The sequence below is a fragment of the Rhinichthys klamathensis genome, unplaced genomic scaffold (assembly GCF_029890125.1).
Source record: "Rhinichthys klamathensis goyatoka isolate OS25496 unplaced genomic scaffold, OSU_Roscu_1.1 h1tg000575l_1, whole genome shotgun sequence".
Classification (NCBI taxonomy): Eukaryota; Metazoa; Chordata; class Actinopteri; order Cypriniformes; family Leuciscidae; genus Rhinichthys; species Rhinichthys klamathensis.
Genome location: NW_026607039.1, coordinates 293496 through 315064, shown reverse-complemented (window position 1 = coordinate 315064; position 21569 = coordinate 293496). Strand labels below are relative to the sequence as shown.

The following is a 21569-nucleotide window of genomic DNA, read 5'->3' as shown; positions in this document are numbered from 1 at the left end:
ATTACATTATACATTGCATTAAATTACATTATACATTGCATGATAATATACATTGCATTAAATTATATTGCATTGCATGACATTATACATTGCATTACATTATACATTGCATTAAATTACATTATACATTGCATGACATTATACATTGCATTAAATTATTACATTACATTATACATTGCATTAAATTATATTGCATTGCATTACATTATACATTGCATTAAATTACATTATACATTGCATTACATTATACATTGCATTAAATTATTACATTAGATTATACATTACATAGCATTGCATTACATTATACATCACATTAAATGACATTGCATTACATTATACAGTGCATTGCATTAAATCACATTAAGCTACATTATACATTGCATTCCATTACATTATAATGGCTCAGTCTATTATATGATTTTATAAAAAGTGATTTGAATTGCATATGGTTTTAATTTTCTTTCTTTAGCTTGTTTTTCTAAGATTTTTACTGGAATTTGAGTTATTAATTACAACGTACTGGACCAAACAGATAATGCTGTGAATCTTAATTATTTTAATGTTGGCTAAAAACACTGTTATTTTCAGCATTTCCTTGTTTCCACTGGTCAGTTTTATTGTATTACGTGTTCTGACATATGTTCAAGTGTATACATTAATATTCCCACATTCTGGTGGACGCTGTAGTGTTTCCTCTTTATGTTTGTGTTTCCTTGTTCTTCCACTTTTTTTTATAAACTGTAGCTCTTAATAAATGATTTCTGCCTTATTTAATTGTTTATCTTAAATTCACAAAATGGATGTAAATTGTTACATTACATTTTAATATAGGAAAAAGTGTGAGATCACTAGTGAATTTTTTTTCTAAAATGTTGCATTGCCAATTTTATTATTAGCATATCGTATTATAAATATATAGGCCTATTAATAAGTATGTGTACAATGAAAGTGTGCATTAAGAGGTCAAAATATTTCAGGTTTTTCACTCTTTATTCGCCTTTTGATGTTATCTGAAGTCAGATACATAAAAACACAAATATTTGATCATTACAAATATTAAAGGTTATTAAATATTATTAGGTCGTTAAAACGTTTTAATAATATTTCAGGACACTGCCCATTCACATGGTATATTATACTGTCTTTATTTTGTCTTGCAAAACCAAAATATTTTGCGCAAGGCAAGTTTATTATAGCACATTTCAAGTGCTTTACACAGAAAGAAATTAAAATAATCACAAAATAAAAGCTATTTAAAGAGATATAAAGATAATACAGCTATAAAAGGAATTAAAAGAGTAAAAAGATGATACATAGATAAACTTCTCATCTGGCAAAACCGGTGTATCATATTTTTCACAGCTCCCAATTTTACGGTTAGATTTTCCCATGGTGATTAAAAACAATATAATATTTCAGAAAGAGCTAGACGTCTATTTCTAGACGATGTGTCATTGAGAGAAGCTCTAAAATGACAGCCAATTTTTTACAAACGAGAGCTTTTCCTGTAAAAACAGCAAACGTGTGTACACGTCAGCGGTACAGTGCGCTCTACGTCGGTTGCGCTCGCCCGTGACGTCACCGCGCGTCGCGCTCTCGAGTGGGAGTCGAATCTTTCTCCGGAATCGTTTGCTTTCATTTCTGCACGAGCCCCGTCGCGCGCGCCGTTTCCTTCTCTTCGCTTCGAATCAAAACAAACGTCGCCCGACGCGCTTCGGTCGGTTATTCTCCCGCATCTCGGACGGATTATTCGGTGTTTTCTGTGAAAAGGCGGTCAATAGAGCCGGATAAAGATGAGTGTGGAGGCGTACGGGCCGAGCTCGCAAACGCTCACCTTCCTGGACACGGAGGAAACGGAGCTTCTCGGGGCCGACACGCAGGGCTCCGAGTTCGAGTTCACCGACTTTACATTGCCCAGCCAGACCCAAACCCAAGGCCAGACCCAGAGTCAGCTCGACAACCAGGTATAAACGCATAAAAACACACAAACGAGCTTTAAATCAGCCGGGCTAGAACGCGTTTGAGTCCAAATATGGCGAGCTAGCAGGCGTTAGCCGCGCGGTAGCGTTAGCAACGATAGAGCAGGCCGCCTGAAAGAGAGAGAGAGAGTTGTCAGAGGGACTTTTGTCAACTACATTAATGTTTTAACTAATTTTATATACTAACAAGTTCAATCAAATATACTATCTTGTATGTTATTATTGATGATGAATGTGTAATGTCAAATAGTTTGTTTTGGTTGGTTAGCTGCGGATCCCAGGTGTATTTTCGTACTTTCTGAGGGACTTTTGTGAACTAACTTGCAGTGGTGTTAATAGTAATCTAGATTTCTTAAAATATTAAACCGCACGTGTTATTACAGATATCTTGAGTTGGCTACAACTGTCAGGTGTGTTGTCAGATATTTGTTTACTATATTGATGTTATTATAAAGTAGTTTTGTCGCTGATGTGGGATGTATTTATGTATTTTTAAGGATGCATTTATTAACATTTATTAAAATTATGCACCGTGTTTGAGCATTTATGTGGTATTTTAGGGCTTGTTTATGTCAGTAGTTGCATCTCATATATGTGTTATTGTGTGTTTATTTTGTGAGCTACACTGGTCTTAAATGAGTATGTTTGAGGTTTTAGTATGAGTGTTTCATTATAAGGCTTGTTTTGGTCAGGTAAGTTAGATGTTTTGGTGTTTAAAGGTGAATGATTTAGCTATATTGTTTAATGTTTGCTCTAATAATATGTTGCATCAGGTTTTTTTGTGGATTAAAGGTTAGTTCATCCAAAAATGAAAAAAATATCCTATAATTTACTCGCCTTCAAGCCATCCTAGATGTATATGATTTTCTTCTTTTCAGCCAAACAATTTTTTAAAAAGTTATATTAAAAAATACCCTGGCTCTTCCAAGCTTTATAATGGGAGTGAATGGAACCTGAGTTTTGGAAGCCTAAAAAAGCGCATCCAGGATGTTAATAAAGCCTTCTGTAGCGAAACAATGCGTTTTAAAGAAAAATATCCATTATTATAACTTTATAAACTATAATCACTGGCTTCCGGTAACGGCTGTACGTGAGTCTAGTTCCGGCAGAAGAGAGACCTCTGACCCGAGGCATGACGTAGGAGTAGAGTAATCTTAGGTAAGAGTTGACATCTCACGTGGTCCAAACAAATAGAGCTGGGCAACACACTCAAGCTCCTCCTACAATTCGCCTTTGGCTAAGCCACGCCCTAGAATGTAGATTGACCAATCACAGCGCAGCCAAGAACGAGCTCCCACAGTCAGTGGTCCGACACTTTTTCACAGCGCTCCATTGACTTTAACACAGGCGTCTCATATTTTTTATTATTACCGTCGTAGTTTTATCAAAAATATGGTTAAACGTTGTGCCTGGGGCGTTTGTAACACAGATACGCGTTTCCCAGAGAGGTTGGAGGGGGGTGCGTTTTTTTCCCTTTTCTAAAACCGAAGTCAAATCCTGACAAGTGTCGTCTAGCACACGCTGCTAATAAATACAACGTTATACTCGCGTAGTCCGTTTGCTTTGTAATAACGATTATAGAAGTGAATAGAGACCTCCAGCTTTGCATGAACAGTGTTGCTCCTTGATATTGTGAGTCCCAGCCTCCGTCTCCATTAGTAGGATATGCGGTGGGTCATTTGTTGACTGTGACCGGTGTGCTTTTGCCTCTGTTTGGATGCCTTGTTGTTCCTTGCGTTTCACCTGTATGTCGTGAATATAGCCTTCGAACGTATATTGCAGCCGCTTTTGCCTACTTCTATCAGACACTTTATTTGCTGCTTTATAAAAGTTTGATACAATTTCAGCAGGAAGAGCCGTCACAGCATAAGCCATGTTGATACCAGAGCCCAGATGAAGTTTGTTTGTCGGACGTAGCAACAGTAACTAAGGGGGGCGGGGCTTAGCCAAAGGCGAATTCACTTAAAAAATTCTTGTTTTAAACTTCTAATTCATGACCGGTGTTTTGTTTTGCTCCATCCTCCGCACTTCCACGTTCATCAATACGTCATGCGTCGGGTCAGAGGTCACTCTTCCTCCGGAACTAGACTCGCTTACGGCCGTTACCGGAAGCCAGTGATTATAGTTTATAAAGTTAAAAATATGGATGTTTTTCTTTAAAACGCGGCATGGTTTCGCTCCAGAAGGCTTGAAGCCGTGGATGGATGCGCTTTTTTTAGGCTTCCAAAACTCAGGTACAATTCACTCCCATTATAAAGCTTGGAAGAGCCAGAATATTTTTAATATAGCTTAAAAAAATAGTTTGGCTGAAAGAAGAAAGTCGTACACATCTAGGATGGTGAGTATCATGGGATAATTTTCATTTTTGGGTAACTATTCCTTTAAGTATATGAGGCAGCAGAGCAAGTTTCATTGTTTTAGTAAATCAAGTGTGTGTTAATGCTTGATTTAAGAGCATTTGTGCTGCAGTTTCCTGCTGGTGTAAGTTGCAGATGTGTGTGATTCGAGGGTTATGTGTGCATTGTGCAGTGGATTGAATCTCCTGTTTCACTTTTGTGCTATTTAAAGATTTGTTTTGTAGAAATGGGGTTGTTAAAGTGAAATGTTGTGTGTTTTTAGGTAAACGGGCCTGACGGAGTTCTGCCCAACGGAGAAGATGCAGTGGTGAAGACCAGCCAACTTCTGGCCGAGCTGAACTTTGAAGAGGATGAGGAAGATACTTACTACACTAAAGATCTGCCAGTGCACGCCTGCAGGTACTGAAGATGATGATGACACACCTGACCTGATCTCACGCGCCTTAATTATGTGTCTATAGCTGTTAGGGGTGGGCTCTATACCGGTATGAAAGTGACTACCGGTATTATGTTGTACCATGATATGGATTTTGCAATACCGAGAATACCGTTAGATATTCATAAATTCAAATTTTGCAGTTATATTGTTTTGTTCAATTTGGTACTCTTTACGACTTTTAACACTACTAATGACGATACAAAATCGAGGCTGAACTGAACGTTTAACCTTTTCCTCTTGTCTCCAACTCGCGTGATGCACAGGCATTAATAATCAAACACTGAGAGCATGGTAACAGTCCAGTGTTTCCCACACAGACTAATTCGTGGCGGTGCGCCACAGAATCAACACCGACCGTCATATAATGCGTTTCGTTATTATTATTATTTTTTACGCCATTTAAACACGCAGTGTATTCGTTCTCTGTCACTGTGACAGTGTGTCACTTCGTCTTGTCACACACGCACCTCTCGCACACGCACACACACACACACACACAGCGTCTGTCTATGAGGCGCCGGATGGGATAAAAGCGAAGCGAACTCCGCGAGCGAGAGAGACCGCGTGTGTCCAAGCATTAGTAAATTGATACATAGTAATATATAATTACTATATAAGAGGTATGGAAGTTTGATAGATGGACAATAATATAAATAAAAACAACAATTAAATTCTCTCTTTTGGTTAGTATACAAAAACTTTTCGGTTAACATAATGTTCAATTAGGCCTAAGTGTCAAACCTCTCTGAAATCACACTATTTCATATTTATTGATTACAACGTATTCAATAAACCAAACTCCAGTGTTACTCATCTTACGAATTATTAACGAAGGAATTATTTGACCCCCGCCAAGTAAAAAGTGGAAAGAGATAACAAGTGAATTCAGGCCGACCTCATGTTGCACGTTTGCACTTTTTGAGAAAAACAATGGCACAATAAAAAAAGATTTTTCAGGTCTACGTCCAATTAAATCCCTCACCTTTTTCTAGTTATTGGGTTAAAATACATATTTTGCCTGTAATTTAACTAAGGTGTACTAAAATGTGATTCCAATTTTTTTTTCTCATATCGCAATATAATATCGATATCGTCCGGACAGTTAAAAAGATCGTGATATGAATTTTTGCTCATATCGCCCACCCCTAATAGCTGTGAGAGATATACAGGTGAAACTCGAAAAATTAGAAAATGGTGCAAAAGTTCATTTATTTCAGTAATTCAACTTGAAAGGTGAAACTAAAATATTATATAGACTCATAACATGGAAAGTGAGATATTCCAAGCCTTTATTTGTTATAATTTTGATGATTATGGCTTACAGCTTATGAAAACCCCAAATTCAAAATTAGAATATTGTGAAAAGGTTTTCATATCTGTAAGCCAAAATCATCACAATTATAACAAATAAAGGCTTGGGATATCTCACTTTGCATGTAATGAGTCTATATAATATTTTATTTTCACCTTTTAAGTTGAATTACTGAAATTAATGAACTTTTGCACGATATTCTAATTTTCGAGTTTCACCTGTAGACCATTGCATGATTTGATTCTCTGAAACGTGTACCTCTGATCACTCTCAGCATTATTTGTATGTGACACTTTGCTGTATAATTGACAGTTTTCCCAGGCAACTGCAGTCGGCCAATCATTTACACAAACAAACTCCCACAAGGCTAGCATGACCCTTCTGATTGTACAATGTACATTATGCCGTTTTTATGTAGGTCATTGTAGTAGGTAGTTATTTTATCACAGCAGATTTTAGGTCAAAATGACTGTGTAAAGAAAACTATATATTTACAGATGATTTAACTTGTCATTATTTTAAGGACAGCACAGACTTTTGATAATGTTTATAAAGATTTCTATTTCAAATAAATGCTGTTCTTTTGAATTTTCTATTCATCAAAGAATCAATTCTGAGAAAATTTATCATGGTTTCCCACAAATATTTTTCAACATTGATAATAATCAGATTTTTTTTTTTTTTGAGCAGCATATTAGAATGATTTCTCTTCACTCTGAAGACTGGAGTAATGATTTAGCTTTGCATCACGGGAATAAATTAGATTTTACAGTATATTGAAATGGAAAAGTTACTTTAAATTGTAATGATATTTCACAATATTACTGTTTTTACTGTATGTTTAATCAAGTAAATGCAGCCTTGGTGAGTATAAGAGACTTCTTTCAAAAACATGAATAAATCTTACCCACCCCAAACTTTTGAACGGGAGTGTGTGTCAGGGTATTACTAGTATGCTACAGTAATCATTCTGTGGGCTGGTTTTTGTTTTGTATGTTTGTAGCTACTGTGGCATCCATGATCCAGCATGTGTGGTTTACTGCAACACCAGCAAGAAATGGTTTTGCAATGGCCGGGGCAACACCTCTGGCAGGTGAGTCCACCAATTAGATTACGTTTGTGTTGTCAAATTCAAAAGCATTGTTAACACTTAAAGGCTGATGTCTCACTTGTATTAGTCATATTGTGAACCATTTGGTGAGGGCCAAATGTAAGGAGGTGACGCTGCATAAGGACGGGCCGCTGGGAGAGACGGTTCTCGAATGCTATAACTGTGGCTGCCGTAACGTCTTCCTTCTCGGCTTCATCCCGGCTAAAGCAGACTCTGTCGTGGTGCTTTTGTGCAGGTAAAATTCACCACTCATTTGCAAACTGCTGTTTCTGTGGATAAAATCATCACAGGAGTTTATTTTGATTGGGTTGACCCACATCTTTTAGACATCAATAAATAAAGGGAGTTATAACAACAACTATGCAATTAAAATATGCTCTTTCTAGCTGCTTGATTGTGTCTTTATGGTATGTATAAGACATAATCTGTAAGCTTTACAAGGTTACCTTTACTAAGGATTAGTTTACTTTTGTTAGTTTATTAGTTACTAGTTGTTTCAAACCTGTATGAGTTTCTTTCTTCTGCTAAACGCAAAGGAAGATATTTTGAAGAATGTCAGAAGCCAAACAGTTGTTGGACCCCATTGACTTCCATAGTATTGTTTTTCCTACTATGGAAGTCAATGGGGTCCATCAACTGTATGGTTACTGATATTCTTCAAAATATCTTCTTTTGTGTTCAGCAGAAGAGAGAAACTCATACAGGTTTGAAACAACTTGAGGGCGAGTAAATGATGATAGCATTTTCATTTTGAACTGATCTATTCCTTTAAGGCCATTAAACTGTTAATATTGAGTGACTAAACTCTTTCATGTGTGAAGGTACATGCTGACTGAAAAGGAAATGGGAAAGTCCCTAATGTTGCTTGTATTTAAATCTTTACATAATGAAACTGGATGCGAGTGTAAGAAACTTTTGCACTTTATGTGCCTCGTGTGCAAGCATAATTGCTTTTAATGTGCTTATGAAAATGTAGACTAATGCACACATTTCATTTTTATGAATTATATAAGTTTAATATCTTTTTAATCAATACATAGTTGTATACATAAATGCATAAAAAGCAATGCATAAAACATTCTTTTTTGGGGGTTTTCTAGAGATTGCACTTCATGTTGAATTATTTTAAAATGTTTCATGTAAATTTAATCACACCACTTGAAGCTGTGAAACCACACAGTGCATGTTGTTGAGGGTGTGCAGTCTCTCCGTCTCATGGGTGTGTGTGTGTGTGTGTGTTTGTGTGTTTAGGCAGCCGTGTGCCAGTCAGAGCAGTCTGAAGGACATTAATTGGGACAGCTCTCAGTGGCAGCCGCTCATCCAGGACCGTTGCTTTCTGTCCTGGTTGGTGAAGATCCCATCCGAGCAGGAGCAGCTGAGGGCCCGTCAGATCACGGCCCAGCAGATTAACAAACTCGAGGAGCTCTGGAAGGTACAGTGATTTACCTCTTTCTAGGGATGCACCGAAATTTTGCATTTTGGCCGAAAAATAAAAAAAAAGTCAAAAATATGCCGCTGTGTTCGGCAATCGGGTTTCACATTTTTGGAACTTTACGAGCGCCTTTTTCTGCTCCATGTGTGCGCCACGCTCTCCAATCCCTGTGTGTGTGTGTGTGTGTGTGTGTGTGTGTGTGTGTGTGTGTGTGTGTGGCTGTGTGCGCGCCTGCTCAATGTCCCACTCCGTGTGTGCACTGCGTGCTCTGCTCTGTCGCTCATGTCCCGAACTCTATACTCATGTACCGATGGCGCTCACCGGAAAAGCAAAATCCACTCCAATAACGTGCCGACATGACATTTCTCTGTAGTAGACTTCTCCTACTGTGCTGTAATAAGGTATAGCCGTGCTGGGCAACGCTGGTAAAACGACACTACCCTCTCATTCACTGATCACATGCTCTGATAATAATAGTTTTCTAAGACTATTCTTTATCTTGACAGTTAGTCAAAAAATAAATATGTTAAATCTGAGTCTGTTGCATAGAACTGAATGAAGAACAATATATTGATATTTAATATGATTTTAATATAGGGCTATTTTCTGTCCAATTTTTGTGTTACTTTAAATAAAAGTGTGGTTATTTTATTGTATTGCCTTGTAGTTTTTTTTAAAATTCAGATTCAGTAAAATGATTGCATTTAATTTAAAAGTCTAGTAACAATACAATTAGATTAAAAAAGCAATTTAAAATAAGAAATTAATTATTATTTTTAAAAAGTCAGTTTCGGTTTTCGGTCATCCAGAAGTTTCGGTTTCGGCCCAGAAGTTTCATTTTGGTGCATCACTACATGTTACTTATGGAGTGAAAACACTGTAATAATGCAGGACCGTAGCGCAGTTTTGAGCATCCTAATCTTCTATCATGTTTGTAGGAAAACCCAACAGCGACCCTGGAAGATTTGGAGAAACCTGGAGTGGATGAGGAACCTCAGCACGTTCTGCTACGCTACGAAGATGCCTATCAGTACCAGAACATTTTTGGTCCCCTGGTCAAACTAGAGGCTGACTACGACAAGAAACTCAAAGAGTCCCAAGTATGAAAACCTTTCTGCTTTTCAACTCTATGCCTGTGTAGGGATGTCCTGAGCCGATCTCAAGGATCGGTATCGGGCCTGATTAAGCTTTTTTTTATCTGATCGGTATCAGCTATCCTTAGCCTGATCCTTTTTATTACATCAACTGTCAGTACATTTTCTGTTTGGTGGTATGGACCTTCAAGTGGGTTTGCCAACCGTCCTTAAAAGGAAAAAGAAGAAGCTCAAATGTGCATGTGTGAGGCTCGAGATCCAATGAGGTCTGTTCTAGCGAGTTACGCGCATGTTTGAGCTTCCGTGTTTAGCATCTTTAATCTGCACTTTTGTAACGAATCACTCGAAAGTCATTTATTTACTGTTAAGTTTTCTCTGTTGTCAGTCTATCTGAGACGTCATTGCCTTGACACGTTGCTATGGGTTGAGTCTTGCTGCGGATTTGATTGACAGACTGGCATTCAGTCCTTTTCATTTTCTGTGTGGTTAACTTTCTAAGTGAACTAGGGAGCGCAACCGTTGCCCATCCATTTTTTCAGCTCTTGTTAGTTCTGGAAGTATTTTTCCATTATTATTTTTTTAGACATTTAAAAAAAAAAAAAATCATTAAACGCCATGAATAAAATCAACCAGCTCTGAGATGAATCTTAAAATTGTTTGAAAAATAAGTTTCAAGTGAAAATCAAAACAAAGACAAATGCGCAGGATGTAATGTCTTTTGAGGAAACGAGCATCTGTGAATGATTTAATCAAATCCACAATAAGGATGCAATTTAAAACTATTGACCAAACTGTTGTCTCCAAGTGTATAATATGATGTGTTGGAGCCAGTTCTTGCAAAATATTTAACAGGGCTCGAATTTTGGTGCGGGTATTGTGCATAATTTTACTCATTCCTGCTGATTTCTGTCTTATAAGGTGGGAAATTCTTTCAAACATTTATTAATTAAGCTTGTTGGTTGAATGAGGAAATTAATCCACACAGATTATCAGATCAAATCAGTAATTCGAAAACTCGGTTTAACGTAATTTCACGAACAGCCAGAGTGATTTAGCGCTACCGCATCTTCGCTCTCTCTTTCAAAATGAGCACATGGCTTCACATCACCTCATCATCTGTACAAGCGAGCTGCACGCTGCGTTAAAAGACTTTGCCCAATCGAGCCTGTTGCATCGTTACTAAAGTTTAAAAAGCTATTTAAGCATTCTTAAAATAAAGCTAAACTGAGTGACCAAACAGTGCTTTTTCGTGGCTTATTGTGCGTAAAAGGTCAGAAACGCACAAAATGATGTCAAAAGGCCAGTCTTGGCAAGTATTCAAAAACGCAGTCGGTGGTGTCAAGTGATATTGGATCCGTGCATTAGCTCTTAAAGTGACAGCAGCCTAATATACATTACCTGCGGCTGTCTGTGTCATTAATGTCAATCAAAGAACAAAATATAGCAAGAAGAATTAATCCGTAGTTCATTGTATAGTTGAAATTATTTCATTGTATAAATTAACTACAATTTCTGTAGTATTCCTGTACCTGAATACTGTTAGACCTTCCTGAAAACTGAAAACCTTAAAGAACTCTTTATTTCATTTGTAATGTTATTTTATTGTATTTATTTGTGCTTCTGCTTGTAATTTATGTATTTGTTCTTGTTTATTTTGTAAATTAAATTCAAGGTTGAAATCCAAGCTTCCTTGTGCTGTGTAAACTGATTCGCAACAAAATTACCAAACAGAAATGCAAAGTGAGCATACATTTAGGGGCTAGAAATGTAGTTTATAATAAAATGCCTCCTCCTCCCATAAAAGAACACTAGTTAATAACAGAAGTATTTTGGATTTCCAGTGAGTTATGTTGACAACGTTAGCGCTTCAAAAAAGCCACAGTTTGACATCCTACATAACGTAATCGCTATTTACATCTCGTACGGTCTGTAAACTCTTGCGTTAACAAGGCAATGACTGACGCATTTGTATTACATTCCAAAGAGCTCCAATATCAGCCCCACAGTTGAAAACGAAACCATATCCGAACCAGCTGGGCCGGATCGGCAAAGCAACAAGAACGATTGGCCCGACGGTGGAAAAGCGGCTCATGATTTCCGTTTCTGTGATAGCGGTGCCGACAGTGTTTGGATGATTTCTGTTAAGTATTAGTATTAATTCAGTATACATGATTTTTAGGGCTGGGTAAAAAAATATCGATTTCTCGATATTAATCGATTCTCATTTTTACGAACCGATATCGATTCTTAAATCTCAAGAATCGATTAGTCATCCTGTTTTGATTTGATGAATGAATGGAACATTGTAGCGCTCATCCCATCCAATAAATCGCAATAATCTTTGTGCTTTGTTACTATTGATACTAAATAAAGTCTCAAATTTCAAATTACGTCCATTTTCTTACGAAATTCAAAAACATAAATACCGTTTTGGCGCTGTGGCGTGAGATCGCTCTGGCTCAGCTCAGCTCAAGAGAAGCACATGATCTCCTCTTCCGCCTTAATAACACCAGTTACAGCGCGAAATAAACATGAATGAACGTTAAAAGATAGAGTACAACTTATCGAAATCCATATCATGTCACATGGAATCGCTCAATCAGTGTTTCAACCGTGGAAAGACGTCAGTAAAACAACTTGTAAACAATGTCATGTAACGTCACATTTACCTCAGAAAAACCATATGTGATCATAAACTCGTTAGTCAGCTAGAAAAATTAACTCTAAAGAGGAGCATTTTGCTAAATATATGCACCATATTACATATTCATTATAATTTTTAATGTTCTTCGATGTTTAATGCATGTTTGAATAAATCTGGCAAGTTTTTATGACAGCCACCATTTAAATGTTTATATTTCATATAACTTTATTATTATAAAAATAAATAAGTGTAATTTAAGTGTTTGTATAGCTACAAATCAGTCAATTTGTACCTTCAATATTATAGTCGGCTAATGGAGCCTATAGGCTACAACTGACTCCCATAGTTTACAGCATTAGTTAAGAGATTTGTTTTCCTTGAGAAAATTTGCCATGTATTGTACCTGATATCCAAAATAATCAATATTGAATCGAATCGGAATCGAATTGCAAGCTTGTGAATCGAAATCGAATCGAATTGTGAAATTTTTGTCAAGACTCAGACAACTAAACAAAATAAGAGGCTCTGACAAAATGTTATTTGCTGCAAACTGTTTAAAAGTGGTTAATTAAATTAATTATAAAAAACAAAAACGGTTTGAATGAATGATTCAATGACTCCCTCATATACTATTTGTTTGACTTGTTTTATTACAGTATGATTCAGCGTTTTTTTTTTTACAAATCTCTTGAATGAATGATTCAATGACAAACACATTTCTAACAGTCACTTGTCGCCACCTAGTGGTGTAACCTGGTGTAATCAATGCAATCATTATATGAAGTGCCGAGTTGCTTTTAAAAGGTGATTTACTCAATCGTGATCGCTACGGTAGACATCAGTGTTTTTTTAAAATAAATTTCTCTTTTTTTATGGTGGAAGATCTTCTTCTGTGGGGATCTGAATATTTGCAACTGAGAAATAACGAAACTGTGGTTGAAAAGACTGTGAAGCGGTTTCATAATTGATAACTGCTCTCTCTGGATCAGTGGCAGCGCCAACGCAGATCTGAATATTCCTGTGGTTTTGTCAAAGGTTTAATAGACACAGAATCTTTTAACGGTTAATCGTGCAGCTCTAATTTGTGGCTTGTGCAGAAGCATATATCATCTCTTTACATCCGAGTTCATATGTCTCTGTCTTGAAACGTTATACATTGCGTTATTGCACATTATAGCAAAAAAAAAAAAAAATGATGTTGAGAAAGTGGATGGGATTTTTATTTTTGCAAGAAAAAAGCGATAGATGGACATACATCTTTCCTTGTACATGAGTTTCTTTTCTATCTGGTAAAGAGAGGTTGTTTATAAGTGGAATAAATCATATGTGTTTAAACATATATATTTAAAATGTGTTGAAACATTTAGTTTTTATTCTGCTGCTAATGTTTTCTCTTTGCTTGTCTCCTGTCTTTTTACTGCAGACTCAAGACAATATAACTGTGAGGTGGGATTTGGGACTGAATAAAAAGCGGATAGCTTATTTCACTCTGCCCAAGACGGATTCAGGTGGTAATATTCACTTTCAACATCTTCTGTGTCTACCAGTGGTTCATATCCATCCCATCCCTAACACCGTGTCCCATGCATCCCTCATCGATGTGTGCACGGACATGTCTGCCCGAGTGTGTGTGTGCGTGCATGTGTGTTTGTGTTGCTGTAGTGTGTATGTGATGGATATATAGCTCTATTTTTGTTATTAGAACATAAATCCAGAAGATGTGGTTTATCTGACAGTGTTTTCTCTGTGGTGGTGATTTTTTTATCAGACATGCGACTGATGCAAGGAGACGAGATCTGTCTGCGCTATAAAGGAGACTTGGCTCCTCTCTGGAAAGGAATCGGACACGTCATCAAAGTCCCGGACAGCATCCTTTCAACGAAGATTATCCAACTGGCTGCTGCAAAATGACAACTATTATTATCAACTTCTATTATGTTTTTGATAATGTCCTTAGGCACACATTGCTCATACTTAGGATTGATGATTTGTAAGGGTGTCACGATTTAGATTTTAAATTAAGTCACAATCTCGAACTTCGAATTAAAAACTGGAATCGTCGATGCTGCCATGTCACGTCCGGTTGGCGTGCCAAGCGGAAAAAAGCGTGTGTTGAAGTGCCGCGAGTCAGTCAACCTCCTCTAACTTAGCTACAGCCAGTCAAAAGATAGCATGGCAACTGCAGATGCAGGAGACCCATCGACAGAACTTAAACCCCCTACTCTTTCATTGAAGTCGCCGGTGTGGAAGTATTTTGGATTTCCAGTGAGTTATGTTGACAACGTTCGCGCTTCAAAAAAGCCACAGTTTGCAAGCTCTGCTATGTGCGTTAGGGGTGTAAATCGGAGCCTTAAAGGGATACTCCACTTTTTTTGGGAAATAGGCTCATTTTACAACTCCCCCAGAGTTAAACTGTTGAGTTTTACCGTTTTTCAATCCATTCAGCCGATCTCCGGTTCTGGCGGTACCACTTTTAGCATAGCTTAGCATACATCATTGAAGTGGACAAGACCATTAGCATTTCTCAAAAAAAAATGACCAAAGAGTTTCGATATTTTTCCTATTTAAAACTTGACTCTTCTGTAGTTACATCGTGCACTAAGACCGACGGAAAATGTAAAGTTGCGATTTTCTAGGCAATTTTAGTAATCAAGAAACTTTACTGCCGTACCATGAGTGCAGCAGGCGTAATGATATGACGCAAGCGCCTGAAAATAGTCCCCAGCTCCAACGTGACCGGGACTAAGTGCCTGCGCCTGCTGCACTCATAGTACGGCAGTGAAGTTTCTTGATTATTACGCAGGAATGAGAGTATAGTTCCTAGCCATATCAGCCTAGAAAATCGCAACTTTACATTTTCCGTCGGTCTTAGTGCACGATGTAACTACAGAAGAGTCAAGTTTTAAATAGGAAAAATATCGAAACACTTTGGTCATTTTTTTTTGAGAAATGCTAATGGTCTTGTCCACTTCAATGATGTATGCTAAGCTATGCTAAAAGTGGTACCGCCAGAACCGGAGATCGGCTGAATGGATTCAAAAACGGTAAAACTCAACAGTTTAACTCTGGGGGAGTTGTAAAATGAGCCTATTTCCAAAAAAAGTGGAGTATCCCTTTAAGCCAACAATTCGATTATTTTCGATACTTCAGAATTTCCCGGGATTCGATTCGATACGATTCAATACTAGATATTTTTAAATGATATCTATTAAGTTTAAAATAAATAAACAAAAAAAATAATAATTAGCCTTTTATTGAGAATACAGAAACAGCATTTGTGTGGAGCAGGACGCGGCCGGTGTGAGAGAGTGGCGCGAGGCCGGTGGCGTGAGTGTTAATGAACGTCACCTGTGAGACGCACCGGTCTCTCGATCTTCAGCGTCGTCGCTCCTCCGTGAGAGATGCGAGACCGGTGCGTCTCACAGGTGACGTTCATTAACACTCACACCACCGGCCTCGTGCCGTTCTCTCACGTCGGCCCTCGCCACAGTATTCTATTCACATAATGTGTATGTTACACTATAGCAGTCTTCTTTGCAAACGGCAACATCTCTAACCACTGCTCCATCTGTTTTCCTGAAGCCAAAATACTTCCACACCCATGACTTGACGCCGACTGGAGTGTGTAACATTTCACTTTCATTGCCAGCTCGCTCTGCCGGTTCCATCGCTCATGAAAGTCAGACTCAACAATGTGTGTGTGAACATAGATAGACTGTGAAACGTAAGTAACGCGTGTGAAGTCGAAGACAATGATGAGGTTAGCGCCACCCGCAGCTTAGGAATAGGTTGTGCGCATATGTCGGAGCGGATGCTGAAAATAGACAGGCGGCAAAATAAACACATTAATCGATACTCTTGCGGACGCATCGCATCGTCGGCTGTATAATCGATGGATCGATATGAATCGATTAATATTTACACCCCTAATGTGCGTGTACCATATTCTTCCACTGGCAGCACGACTAACATGGCAGGGCACCACAAAAACATAGATTTATCTGTTAAACCAACACCTGTTTGTTTGTTTTGTGAATCTTCTGTGAAGAAGACTGCAGTTACAAAAGAGAAACTATGGCAGGTTATTTTGCTTAAGTTTCCAATTGACTAAAGATATAAGATATTATATAATAAGCACTTTTTTTATAGGCAAGACAAGTAGTTTGTTTAGGCATGGATGGGTTGTATGGAATTACAAACCTGCGCACATATTTTCAAAAGCACATAACTATAGAATCCATTCTGAATGTGCATGTGAACGCCGTCAGTGTTAATCACAGGTTCGCGTTTAAAGTCTGATCATTTCGACGGAGATGAATCAATCAAAATTAACTTTAGCTGGAAATAACATTATTCAAGAACCGCTATAAAGCCAAAACAATCTCTGTTACCTTAAATTATATGTTTATCTCTGTAAAGCTGCTTTGAAACAATCCATTGTTAAAAGCGCTATATAAATGAAGTTGACTTGACTTGACTTTGTTGTTAATAAATGTTTTAAATTTGACAATGTAGTGTGGTACATTGCGAACAAAGGTCAGATATCATATTGCATAAAAGTCTAGTCTAAAAATGGCATAGCAACCTGTGCTTTAAAAAAAAGAAATGTAAAAATCGACAATCGAAACGAACCGTGACCTTAAAATCGAAAATTAAATCGAATCGAAGATTTGGAGAATCGTGACACCTCTAATGATATGATAAGCAACCACCCAGAGCACACTATCAACTGCATAGGGTGTCATTTTTTTTAATGTATCAGGTTTTGGTGAAATGCTGCCTATGGAGTCCATTAATAGTTTCAATCAGGGACAATAAAGTATATTTCATAGCAGCATAATTGAAACCACTCTGTAAATTCTAACAAATGCATAGCAAAATTGTCAACACGCTGGGATCGTGACAGTTTTGCAAACACCTAACCCTTTATATCAGCAAATCATTGTTTTGATTTACAAGTACACAAGTATCATACGGTTGATTCTTTAACCGAGATTCTGTCAGATTATGGAGATGAGATTGCCATCGAGCTGCGCAGCAGTGCAGGCGCTCCTGTGGAGGTGCCGCACAACTTCCAGGTGGACTTCGTCTGGAAGTCGACATCTTTTGACCGGTTAGTCCCACTATCACGTTTTGTTGCATTTATACAGTGCATATTTGCTACCTGCATGTCGATCCAAACCAGAATGTTTTTTCTTTTATGTAGATGGCATTATTTTTAATTTATAATTATTTTTAATTTTTATATTTTCCATTTTTATTTTCGTTTTAAAGTTTAAGTTCAATTTTTTTTAAATGTGTCTAAAGTTTTTTATTCATTTTATTTGTTACTTAAGAACATAGTTATTTTATTTCAGGTAACTTTTTTTTTTTTTTTTTTTTTTTTTTTTTTTTTGTGAAGTATAATAATAACAAAATAATCATCAAATTTGTTTATATAGCACTTTACAGGTGTAAAATGCAGTTCAAAGTGCTTTACATAAAAATGATATAGCCATATCAACAGCAACATCATATTCAATAAAAACATGTGCATCAAAAAAAAACAAAAAAAAAAACAACACAGTATAAAATAGTAAAACATGAAGAAAGACAAATATAAAAGTAATCAGCTACAACACATCTAATAGAAAATGCTAAAACATAGGAGATGATTTATTATAAGCATAATTCGAAGTAAGTAATACAATGCCAAAGTAAAAAGATACATTTTTAACTTTCTTTTAAAAATACTGTGTACTAGCTTCTCTAATATCTAGTACACTCTGTATTTTTAAAAGAAAGTTAAAAATGTATCTTTTTACTTTGGCATTTAATTACTTAATATCTAGTGTACACAGTATTTTATAATACTGTAATAACCCTTGCATGCGATTACAATAAATGGAGACTCAAGTTTTCTGTCCAAAAGATCATAAGTGATTGCCAAATCCAATTTGAACAACTTAAAGGTACAATATGTATGATTTTTGTAATAAAATATTCAAAAATCACTTGCACAGTGTGATATATTTCCTGCAGTTATGTACTTACAATATCCCTTATATTTCCCAAAGATTTTTAATTTCAGAGAAATTCCAATTTTAAATAATGGTCTTGTCGCCTGTCAATGGCGTAATATCCGCGTTATCCCTGGTTTCCGCTCGTACTGCCATAGTAACCATGGCGACAGACGTGGACAACTGCGTTACCTCATGGCAAGCAGACTTTGGGACAAAAGGAGAACTAAAACAAGGATCAATATGGGCGTGGCGTTGAGCTATGACGAGTGCTAGCATCCGCGGCTAACTTCGACTTGACAGAGACGCCGATCTTACATGTACTTTATTAGACAGATAAGCAAATGTACATAAAGCTAGTCAATGTTATATAGCTCAACATGATGAAATCTGGATGTTATTCTAATGTTGATCTAGCTTACTGCTAGTCTCATACAGTCAACAAACTAACACATAGAATAACAATATAACTTTCAACACACTCAAACGCAGTTTAGTGTGAAAGTGTAGAGCAAGTGAAACAGTGCTGCGTTTCCTCAAGCTTCATTCGTGGAATAAACTGACCTGTGTGAGTAATTCTGCACTTGCGTGTAACGTTAGATCAGTAGAATGAAATGTCCTTATTCCTTTAAATCCGCGGGACTCGCGTGTGGCGCTGATATCTGTCTCTTATTAGCAATCGCGCTTCACACCACAGTCATGATAAAAACATCAATGTATTCACTCATCCATAAACGTTATTAGATCCATCAGCATGACGACAAGTTCCATTATTCCGCTTATGCGTCATCAACCGACGCCTTTGTTATTGTAAGAGGTTAGCGACCCCTAGCGGTGAAAAAACGTACATATTGTAGCTTTAAGTTTTGTCTTTTTCACAAAAGGTTATCGTATGACCTTACTAGATGCATGAGTCTTATGGATATTTTTATGGATCTTTTGTATATATATATTTTTTTTTTTAAGCTTGATGCCTTCAGTCATGATTAATTGTAATTGCATGTGGGAAAACAGTTTAATTTTCAAATGAACTATAACTTGAAATGGTCTAATGATCTGTGAATCTAGTGGATGTGAAGTTCAGCTTTTTGTTTATCATGTCATGAAGAATGCAGAGCGCCCTGAAGACGTTTGCTGTGGATGAGACCTCTGTGTCTGGCTACATCTACCACAAGCTGCTGGGTCACGAGGTGGAGGACGTTATCATCAAATGCCAGCTTCCCAAACGCTTCACTGCGCAGGGCCTGCCAGACCTCAACCACTCGCAGGTACAGAGCTTCCCAGACTCCCCTTCACCTCATTCGGCCCTTTGACTACAAGCTTCTGAAACTCCAGTTGTTTTGGCACTATATAGGTTTATGCTGTGAAGACGGTACTGAAGTGTCAACTAGTCTCTCCCCTGTGAAGGCCTCCTTCCCTTAACCTCTGTACAGATAAAACATTATCAAAATGATTCCAGTTCGCGTGGATCTGCTAAAACGACAAAAAATTCTGTATTATGCAGGCCAGACAAGTAATTTGGTGAGGTCAATTTGTAAAGAAAGACCACGCGCGTGTGCACATGTATAGTCAAATGCGCATACCTATAGACCATATGTAGCCCCGCCCCTTCCGGTCTGTATTTTCACAGCGATCTTGCCTGTTTATGAATGAACAGCTCGTTTTAAAATCTTCCCGGTATACTGTCCTTGTCCAGAAAGGAAATAAAGACATCATCAAAGTAGTCCATGTGACATCAGTGGGTTAGTTAGAATGTTTTATAGCAGCGAAAATACATTTTGGTCCAAAAATAACAAAAACTAGGAATTTATTCAGCATTGTATTGTCTTCCGGTTCTGTTGTGGATCCGCGTTCAGTGCCGCTGCTGACGTAAGACGCTGCTGACGTGTGTCTGGTGTGTGTGTGTGTGTGTGTGTGTGTGTGTGTGTGTGTGTGTGTTCTGGTTCTGCTGTGGATCCGCGTTCAGTGCCGCCGCTGACGTAAGACGCTGCTGACGTGTGTCTGGTGTGTGTGTGATGTAAGACGCTGCTGACGTGTGTCTGGTGTGTGTGTGTGTGTGTGTGTGTATTCTGGTTCTGTTGTGGATCCGCGTTCAGTGCCGCCGCTGACGTAAGACGCTGCTGACGTGTGTCTGGTGTAGGGCTGGGCGATATGGCTGAAAACTGTATCACGATATCAGTGTTTCATATCGGTCGATATCGATAATTATTGATTTTTTTATGACCCATTTAAAATAAGGACCAGGAGAAAAAATATATTACATTTAAACATTTTTATTTTAAACTTACCCTTCCTCTGATTACAATCCCAAGACAGAAATGTCAACACAACCATGGAAAACTCAAATAATTAGAATGTAAACATAAGTCTAAATTCACAATCAGACCTGCAAACTCCTCAGAGTAAAAAAGGTGACAGTGGCGCGGCGGGACGGGGGTGGTGGGGGGTTGTGATCGTACGTGCCCCCTGCTTGATTTCTTTTTTGAGACATCACGGTTCGGTACGATTTCGGTACAATGGAGTAAAAAGCAAAACAGAAATATATTAGGCTTTTTTAATAAATGTCTTAAGCCTTGTATTTTTTAAATAAGTTTTATTAATAAAGGCATAGAACCAGTTTATTTATAGTGCACTGATAATAGTTTTATATAATTGGTTTATTAATTAAACTAATAAAAAGATAGATATGAGATATGTTTGGTAATTGTACCTGAATGAATTAAAAATTAATTTGCTATATTTCAGATCAATATATTTGTTTTCCTTAATTTTAATTAACCCTAACTTTATTCTCATCAGAATTATAAATAATTGATTTCCGTATAAAATAATCTACCAACATATTTCACTTTCTTTTTTAATCAATGTGTAACTTAAAAATAAACAGATTAGTGCTCTGTTTTGAGGACAAGAAATGAAAACCAATGCGATGAATGTCCAAAAGATGGAACACACAGACTGTTTTAAAAAGGGTTGGATAAATATGTTTTGCTTTTAAAACGGTGTGTGACAGTTGTAGGTTACAGTTTGACAAGAAATACAGTGTGACAAAAGCACAATGTTGTGTTTTATTGCGAGTATAGGCCTACACAAATATAAGTAAACACTTTGCAGACTGAATGATGTCCTGTATTAACAAAATGACGGAGTATGTTTTTATGTCTCCACTGTTCGATCGCGCCCGCGTGTCTCTCTCTCTCTC

At 37.3% G+C, this 21569-nt stretch overlaps 1 protein-coding gene across 2 annotated transcripts in view; it reads left to right on the top strand.

Moving 5' to 3' along the window:
• The first annotated feature begins 1594 nt into the window (after window positions 1-1594).
• upf1 (UPF1 RNA helicase and ATPase) overlaps window positions 1595-21569 on the top strand; it is a 46844-nt gene continuing 26869 nt past the window's right edge. Inside the window, exons 1-10 of one of the 2 annotated variants that reach the window (XM_056239944.1) lie at window positions 1595-1964; window positions 4599-4735; window positions 7091-7180; window positions 7266-7433; window positions 8450-8630; window positions 9569-9730; window positions 13792-13876; window positions 14137-14235; window positions 17373-17481; window positions 19476-19635. In XM_056239944.1, coding sequence (XP_056095919.1) covers window positions 1794-1964; window positions 4599-4735; window positions 7091-7180; window positions 7266-7433; window positions 8450-8630; window positions 9569-9730; window positions 13792-13876; window positions 14137-14235; window positions 17373-17481; window positions 19476-19635 — 1362 coding nt within the window. In that variant the 5' untranslated portion in view covers window positions 1595-1793. Of the gene's footprint in view, window positions 1965-4598; window positions 4736-7090; window positions 7181-7265; window positions 7434-8449; window positions 8631-9568; window positions 9731-13791; window positions 13880-14136; window positions 14236-17372; window positions 17482-19475; window positions 19636-21569 lie in introns of both variants that reach the window. The other variant, XM_056239943.1, reaches the window with a different exon arrangement.